Source organism: Hippocampus bargibanti, linkage group LG08 (assembly GCF_051943395.1).
Source record: "Hippocampus bargibanti isolate YZ-2025 linkage group LG08, ASM5194339v1, whole genome shotgun sequence".
Lineage (NCBI taxonomy): Eukaryota > Metazoa > Chordata > Actinopteri > Syngnathiformes > Syngnathidae > Hippocampus > Hippocampus bargibanti.
Window position 1 is genome coordinate 24,244,358 of NC_142741.1, and position 9,179 is coordinate 24,253,536.

General features: G+C 39.8%; 1 protein-coding gene across 5 annotated transcripts in view; it reads right to left on the bottom strand.

The window, feature by feature from the left end:
- myo16 (myosin XVI) overlaps window positions 1-9,179 on the bottom strand; it is a 101,981-nt gene that overhangs the window by 81,374 nt on the left and 11,428 nt on the right. For 4 of the 5 annotated variants that reach the window (XR_016115799.1, XM_089002779.1, XM_089002780.1 and 1 more), the window contains exons 2-4: window positions 6,662-6,916; window positions 2,799-2,869; window positions 1,609-1,752 (exon numbers count right to left, since the gene is read on the bottom strand). Coding sequence is in view for 4 of the 5 variants with exons in the window: in XM_089002778.1 (XP_088858904.1) it covers window positions 1,609-1,752; window positions 2,799-2,869; window positions 6,662-6,916 (470 nt within the window). In the remaining variant the exon portion in view is untranslated. The remainder of the gene's footprint in view (window positions 1-1,608; window positions 1,753-2,798; window positions 2,870-6,661; window positions 6,917-9,179) is intronic. The other variant, XM_089002781.1, reaches the window with a different exon arrangement.

The window sequence follows — 9,179 nt, forward strand, 5'->3', positions numbered from 1 at the left end:
ATCAACACGAAGTTTTCAGACCAAACAAAGTACCCAAAATGCATTGTATGTCGCTTTCTCGGTCAGGGGCGGTCCAAACGTGACGTCACATGGGGATCGTCATCAACTCGAAAACAAGACTTCATATATTCAGCGCAAGTCTTAAAACGTAAACTATAGCTATATGCTGTGGAATCTTTGTAAAATACGCTCAGTCGAAGTCATTTGAAGTGATTTTATAAATTATGGACATAACTTGTTCGGAGTATTTCCGGCCCAAACACTCCCTCCAAATGCTCCTGGCCCGGCCCCTCTGTCAAATTTTAGAACCCAATGCGGCCCGCGAGTCAAAAAGTTTGCCCACCCCTGGTGTAGAATGTATGCTAGAGCTCTGTGAATAATAATAATAATAATAATAATAATAATAATAATAATAATAATAATTAGAGTCCTAAAAAGTAATAATAATAAATCTAATAATCATAATAAGAATAAATAGAAGAATAAATAGAACAATAACAATAATAATCATAACAATAATAATAATAATAATAATAATAATAATAATAATAATAAATAGAGTCCTAAAAAGTAATAATAACAAATCTAATAATCATAATAAGAATAAATAGAAGAATAAATAGAACAATAACAACAATAACAATAATTATAATAATAATAATAAATAAATAAAGTCCTAAAAAGTAATAATAATAAATCTAATAATCATAATAATAAGAATAAATAGAAGAATAAATAGAACAATAACAACAATAACAATAATAATCATAACAATAATAATAATAATAATAATAATAATAATAATAATAATAATAATAATAATAATAATAATTAGAGTCCTAAAAAGTAATAATAATAAATCTAATAATCATAAGAATAAATAGAAGAATAAATAGAATAATAACAACAATAACAATAATTATAATAATAATAAATAAAGTCCTAAAAAGTAATAATAATAAATCTAATAATCATAATAATAAGAATAAATAGAAGAATAAATAGAACAATAACAACAATAACAATAATCATAATAATAATAATAATAATAATAATAAATAATAATGCATTACATTTTAAAATCCTTTCAAAGCTCTCAAGGACATTTTACAGTCACAGACAGGCATAGGTACTATAATAAATAGAATACAATCACAAATAGAATACAATAAATAAAATACAATTATAAATAGAAACGAGAGAGAACTACACAGAAAATACAATTTTAAATAGGTGGGTTCCTTCTGTACAATCATTTTTCCCTCCCCTATTTTATTTATTAAAGTAGCATTGGAGACATTGCCAAAACAGCTATTAATTTGAAGAAATACAGTAACCACAGCTGAGCTCGGTTTGTCCGCTAGGAACGATGTGTCTTCAACCGACGCCTTCCCTAAACCTCAAATTATTTATTACACTTGTGTCATACCAAATATAGAACTTGTACAGCGTCCAATTCAAAGAGAAAACAAATTGCAGCTTTCACGCTTGAATTAGTAACGCTTGCCCGTGCATGCTGTTATTACGCCAGAGTCTGGCGGCATGCGATGACAGAAGCCTGTTCTTCTCCCCTTTGTACTGTACACGTGCGTGGTGTGCGTCTCTCACCAGAAGCAAAAGCAGCACCATGTCGGCATGGTCGCACACGCATGCTACATGCAGCGCCGTCCACAGGTCTTCATCCTGCAGGTTGACGTTCAGGCCCCGCTCCAGCAGCACCTCCGCCGCCAGCACATTGTTATAACGAGCGCACTGCAAAATGTTGGCAGGATATCGTTCGGATGCACACGGGAGGAGGAGTTAATCATGCTGTTCACACAAAAGCAGTCTTTCCAGATCAAAGTATCGCTTATTTTGTTACGTGGTTAAAATTCATGACGGTTAAAGGACAACCGACACCATTTTTTTTGTTTGCTAACTGACATCAGAAAAACGTTTTATAGCATCTAAAATACACAAAACACTCAGGCTGATATTTTTAGTGAAATGCAAAACACCAATAAAAATGAGTTAGTGTCCCAAAACTACTTCAAAATGACCCCGAAAATGGCGACTTTCAGAAGGTCCCGCCCCCTTGTTCGTGAAACGTCATGCCAGGGCGTCTTGCCTTGCTCGAAAATCAAAATAATGGCTTCAGATTCTGAGAAGATGCTTTGTTGTTCCTCATCCAGTAATGAATATGATTCAAATAGTTCCGAAGAGGAAAGCATACATGTTTGCAATCGATTAAAGAAGTCCTTCCGGATCAATTCGAGCCATCAGGATTCCAATGTAGCGTCTCAGAAAATGCACAAGATGGCGCCCAAACTCCATTGGAAATGGGCTGATTTGTCCGCTGGGAATTTGTGTCAACTAGTATCAAATAGTAATCTTGGTGCAACACACAATGATTCACCATCGCGTTATTTATGTGTTTTCCTTCTAATTTCACCATCAAAACGGATCAACACGACCAAACAAAGTACCCAAAATGCATTGTGTGTCGCTTTCTGGGACAGGGGCGTTCCAGACGTGATCGTCACCAACTCAAAAACAAGACTTCATGAATATTCAGCACAAGTCTTAAAACGTAAAATATAGCTACGTATATGCGGTGGAATCTATGTTAAATATGCTCGGTAGAAGTCATTTGAAGTGATTTTACAAATTATGGACACAACTTGTCCGAAGGCGTCGGTTGTCCTCTAAAACAGTTGCATGCAAGACAAGGTCCGGGGAAGTGGTACATACATCATCATTATTATTATGTCACATGTAACTGTGAGATATGCTGTGCTCCATTTGTACGTGTTACCTACCAAGTGTAACAAGGATCCCCCAGAGGAAATTGGGGTGTTGGGGTCAGCTCCCTCTTTCAGGAGACGCATCACTGCAACACAAGAGCAATTGCGATTTACCTTCACAGCAAACAAACACCTCACAAGTAGGCCCAAAATTTGCATCGGGACGATAAGAAAAACCAATACTGAACACGGGATGGATGCTTACGACTCCATTAATCCATCCATTAATATATCATCCTGGTCATGGGTCCGATAGCGCCTATACCAGCTAACTTTGGGAAATAGGCAGCAAAGACCTTGAAATGGTAACCATTTTATCTTAAAAAAAACCTGGATGGCACAAAACCTCTTGAAATTCATTGCGAAGAAGACAAACGTGATACCGTTTGGTCCAGGTGTCCCTTGTACATCTCATCCTGTAGACTTGGGCCGCCTGGCTCCTTATCTAAAGTCAACTGTCTCAAACTTGAGTCTTAAACTGGACCGTGACTTTAAACTTGACCGACTGTTGTGGATTGCAAATATCCCCATTGTGGAATTATGAAAGGCTGATTCCGATCAAATTTAATGCTCTGGCCTTCCAGGATGATGGCTGATAGAGAACAAGAAGTTATCATATTTAAAAGTGTCATGCTGTTATAGGCTTAGTCAACATGTGTGACTCAAATACACAATTGAAGCACAGACAACCTGGGGTCAATCTGAGGTCAACAGACACAGCAAGTTAAACTGACATCTTCATCTAGGAGATCCGGCCTTGGAAAGAATTTAGGACTTGGGATACTCCTTTATCACAGAAGTAATTTAAGACTTCAAACTCCTTCACAGGAAGAGCTCATTCGCCAGGTTACAAATTTATCAGTTCATAGAAGACATAATGTTTTATTGCTTACAGCTGTTCACGCTCAGAACGTTCTAGGGGCGTAGTATGTTTTACTAATGTATCACTTAAATTTGCATACACTCTCAATAAATAGCTTGGCAGAGGGCTGCAGATTTCAGACGTCTGTCATGAATGGCTGTGTCTCCTGCCGGCAGTAAAAGACAATCTTTCTGGGTCCGAGTCTTGTCCACAGTGTCCGATCGAACAACTCTGACCATGGCTGAGATGCTCAATCGTGAGGAGCAACTTTTAAGCGGACAAGACATAAGCAGGATGTAATGCTACAGAATAGGAAATGATTACTATAGGGTTTTTTTTTGTATTTGACAGGATTATACAACTTGTTACGATCAGAGATGTGCATTCTGTCAATACCTTCAGACCGTCAAGGACTCTGTACTGTACATGCGTGTGTAAAGTACAACTAAGAAAAGAACAAGGTTCTGTCGAAAGCAGGAAATACGTCATCAATTAGTTTGGATGATCATGAAATATGATCAAATCTCAAGCAATAAATTTGCGCAAAGAGGAGAGAGAGAGAAAGAAAGAGAAATAGGAAGTCAGCGCCGGCACATCCTGTTTACCGGGGTCGGCTTTCTAATGAAACGATTCAGTTCGTCATGCATCGTTAATCAGCCACAAATGCAAATCTTCTTAATTACTCTCTTAGCCCCATCTCGCACAATAACTGCGAGGCACCCTCTGTTTATACATTTCCTCTTATCTTAAAACATGCATGTCGTGTTGGGAAACCATCCAGAAATAATCACATATTACTCGTGGGGATGCAGCAAGCCCAAGGCAGACTATGTGGGTACAAACCTTCCTAAGAGCAGGGAATACTAAAGAAGGCTTGTCAGAGTGTTGTAAATTGTGATATATGCCACCCAGGTTTGCCTCATGCTTTCGGGTCTTTCTGTTAAACCGAAATGGTTCCTCCATGTTGATGTTTTCAATAATTTACAGGTCAGGAGAACATCCCAGAGCAGCTGTCGAATGGTTCAATGTGCCAAGTTAAGGTTTACATTTACGCTTTACAGTCTTCTTACAGTATTACAGCAGTACAGAATTTATAGTTCATTTATAGATCAACATTTCATTTCTAAGCGCCTTTCAAAACTCTCAAGGACACTTTACAGTCACAGGATATTTTTTCTGCGGGTGAGCAGCGGCAGCCACACGCGTCAGCGGTCACTCAACCCGGAAGTAACATGAAGCAAAAAAACTAACCACGGATGGTTCGAGAACTTTAAGTGTCGTACAGGGATTCATAGTGTCATTCGTCATGGTGAGGAAGCCAGTTGTGATGATAAAGTTGCCGAAGGCGAATTTTTCAAGCACTGTCAATCATGCTAACAGATTTTCTTATAAACATAAATCTTTCAAAATACACGGCATGGTGAAATATATTCTTAATCAGATGATCCATTTAAGTGATAACATAACATCATGCAACAAGGGAGCCCGGCTTTCAGTCGGGCTGAAGCAACAGCCCACCAGCTACCGCTCACTTAGCGCTCAACCGAACTCATTGGCAGCGAGACAGCGGAGGTTAACGCGTTGACCTTGTGACAGATTGCTACCGCTTCCCTTATTAGCCTAAGAGCCTCTTTAGCATCTTTGCAACCTGATTAAAAAAAAAAGTCCACAGTCCTTAATTTCTCCCTGGGACACTGTCCTTTAAAATTATATAACTTTGTTATTTCATTTCAGATTTATGAAGTACACTGACTACCAGTTATTCTTTTATTTGTCTTTACGAGAGGAGAGTGGAGTGTCTATAGTATAAACCAACCAAGGGCAAACTTGATTAGGTTACTGCAAGAGGAAAATTCTCCCGGCACCCTGTCGTCTCATCAATAGATGTGATGAACAATGACAGATGCACTTTTTTGGTGCAAATTAAAATGCTAATCCCAAAGTAAAATAAAGATACGGGTCATGTTCTTAGTTACAGTGATGACCTGACATCAGCGTTGATGAATAGGACAATGGCAAAGGGGTTGAGTTTTCAGCAAGTATAGCTATTCTGCAAAATCAAAATTTGCATAGCATTGATGGGGAAGTTGTCCCCCCCAAAAAAAACGGTTACTGTATTTCCCGGGGTATAAGGCACACCGGAGTATAAGGCATACCCGCAATGAATGGTGTATTTTCAAACATTTCCCATATGTAAGGACTATGAGGCGCACCTTTAATGAATGAAAAAGAAATCCAAATATATAAATACAGTAAAGTCTCGTTATATCGATATCGGATATATCGATAGTCCCGGTTATATCGATACTATTTCTATGCACGCACGGAGAAAATTACATGCAAACAGGGTCGGATATATCGATAGTCCCGGTTATATCGATATTTTTTCGGACTCCCTTGAATATCGATATAACGAGACTTTACTGTGTATAAAGTATTCCAAATGTAAGGCACACCACACTATAAGGCGCTATAGTAGAGGCTGGGGTTATGCATGACTTCTTCTACAAGGGAAAATGAAGTCTGTGGCTGCAAACAGTCATTGACGCAGGGTCTGGTTTGAAAGAAAATGGAGGTGCGCCTTATACACCGGAAAACCCGGTACGTTGACAGAAACATAACATCCAAATAAAACATTCAAAAGGACTCACAAGAATATTATTCTTGGACGTCTGTGGGAATAATTAGAACAGCTTTTGTTTACTTTGCAGGCAAAGACATGCAGAAATAGGGTGCAGGTACAACGTGTACAGCTAAACAGTAAAGGTTTTATTTATTGAGTGAGTGACCGATGTGCTTGAAATACCAAATTCTATCGTCCGTGGTACTTTTCTTTCCAACAAGTTGATTTATTTGACAGTGTCTCGGCTCAACACCAACTCTCCAACTGTATTGTTGTGAGTGAAACTGTGCCAAATGGTAGCATCTGTTCAAAATGAGATAGTAGGCCAATGTTTGAAAGCTCTCGTTAACCGGTGTTTGCACCGCACACACGGTAATCTGCCCATAACCGCACCTTCTTTGTCATCGTAGCGGATGATGGCGTCCTGTAGGACGTCGGCAAGGCTAAAGCGGACTTGCTGCTTCTTGCGATGCACCTTGGTTCCACTTTGGCGCTGCTGATAATTCTTCTCCCGCTCGTAGTACGCCCTGATTTGGTCGCAGCGCATTCTCTTGACCAACCGCTGGCGCTGGCCGATGGGGAGAGACTCCAGCAGACACTGGTCAATCTCCATGTTCTGACGAAAGGCGTTACATAGCTGGAAACAGCCTGGTGATGAGAGAAAACACAACATATTACAACAGTATACAACAATATAGGGCCGAAACTACCAGTAAGACTTTAGTTCGCTGAAGAAGCATCTTGGATAGGAAGCGAAACGTTCGACACTTTCAAAGAAGTACAGATGACGGCTGCAGAAACCTTTTCATCGATGGACCACTCCTGTACGACTGAGAGCTTACACAGACATATTACAACAGAGGTGAGTAAATCGGAAGAAAACACTTGACTTTAGTGTTTACTTGAATGTTCTTTGATAGTTAATAACACAAAGCACAGACACTTGTGTTTAGGCCGTCGGCAAGAGTGCGCTTGGCGTCTGTCGTATCCTGACGGTGCTTTGTAAGTCTCTCAGTAGACTTTAGCCAAACAAGCTTAGATCAAGAAACAGAAGCGCACTCCTGAAATGTGAACAGCTGAAGCTACAAAACTTGAACAAGTGATGTCGAGCGTGAAAAATTCAAACACTCTGAAAACATCCATTCATCTTGCGGATCGCGCTGAATATTCAGGCAGTCTTGTTTTCGAGCTGATGACGAAGCCTGACGTGACGTCACGTCTGGAACGCCCGTGACCGAGAAAGCGACACACAATGCATTTTGGGTACTTTGTTTGGGTATGTTTCAAATACTGAGCTGATTGTGGTTGTCTTCTCAACTACCTCTCAACTCCGCCTTGACTCAATGACAATCATCATCTCTTTCACTTGCCCAATCGCCGCATGTCCTTCACACAATCACCCCACACTCAAGGCTGGTGTCGTTTTGGCGCCATTTATCTGAGGCACATGACGGACGTCGCAATGCGCGGCGCATTTATGTGAACATGACTCACGCTCAAGATCGCGGCATATGCAGGCGATATGTATTCGATTTAAAAAGATGGACATCGTCAAGTCTTAGTCGACTTGTGGGGTCAAGACGGGTGTGTGGTGGTGGGGGAGATGAAGACTGGTAAATGTCACTTGGTAAATATATTAAAATCAATAAATAAAAATGTTTCTTAATGAAACATTGGGGAGACTGAAGAAATTCTCAAAAAAAGACTAGCAACATCGCAGGGATAATACTTGTGGGCCTCAATCTGCAGGACATATGCACCTAAAAGCTAGCAACCACCAATTTGACGACAATGAGGTTAAAATCTTAGCGAAAGAAAATAGATAGTTTGAAAGGGGAATAAAAGGAGCTATTTTCATAAAACAGCAAAATCCTTCACTAAATCGCCATGGTGGGGTGAGGCTCAATTTGGATCGTTCGTACAACAGACGTCTTAGGCAACATAGGCTTAGTTATGCTGATGAGGTGATACCAGAGCAAATGGGGCAATCAGGCCAGTCGTACTCAGGCAGGACAATAGAAGTAATCAGTGTAGCCGCATGGAGTAGTTCTCTGCTCCCCCCCCCCAACCTGAGAGCAGGGACCAATCATAGCAGAGTCTGGCACCGCCACCACTGGACAGTAGGGATATAGATATAGGGCTGAAATTACCAGTAAAACATTTTAGTTCGCTGACGAAGCCTCTTGGATAAGAAGCTTAACGTCCGACACCTTCAAATAAGTACAGATGACGGCTGAAGAAACCTTTTCATCGATGGACCACTCCTGTACGACTGAGAGCTTACACAGACGCGAGGAATAAAAATGTTTGTTAATGAAATGTTGGGGAGACAAAACAAATTCTCAAAAAAAGACTATCAACATTGCAGGGATAATACTAGTGGGCCTCAATCGGCAGTACATACAGAAAGTAGGAAAACAAAATACAGTAAAGTCTCGTTATATCGATATCGGATATATCGATATTCCCGGTTATATCAATGCTATTTCTATGCACGCACTGAGAAAATTACATGCAAACAGGGTCGGATATATCGATAGTCCCGGTTATATCGATATTTTTTCGGACTCCCTTGAATATCGATATAACGAGACTTTACTGTACATGAGCTGCTAGAAAGGCAGCCACTCTCGTGGCGCCGTCTTGAAGTTAAAAGAACAAAAAAAACTAAATAAACAAATAATATGACAACACAAAGACACAGAGAATCATTCATTCTTAAGCACTTTCTGTACCCTCTTTGTTACATGAAGCAGTTCTAGATGAAACAGGAGAGGGTCTAAGCGTCTTTGCACCAGTGTATCAGGGACATCATGGTGGAATGTGCACGTCGGCTACAAGCTAAATGGTGAAAGCTATCCATCAAGCCATCAACGACCATCACAAAGGTAAATAAAATGACTTTATTATA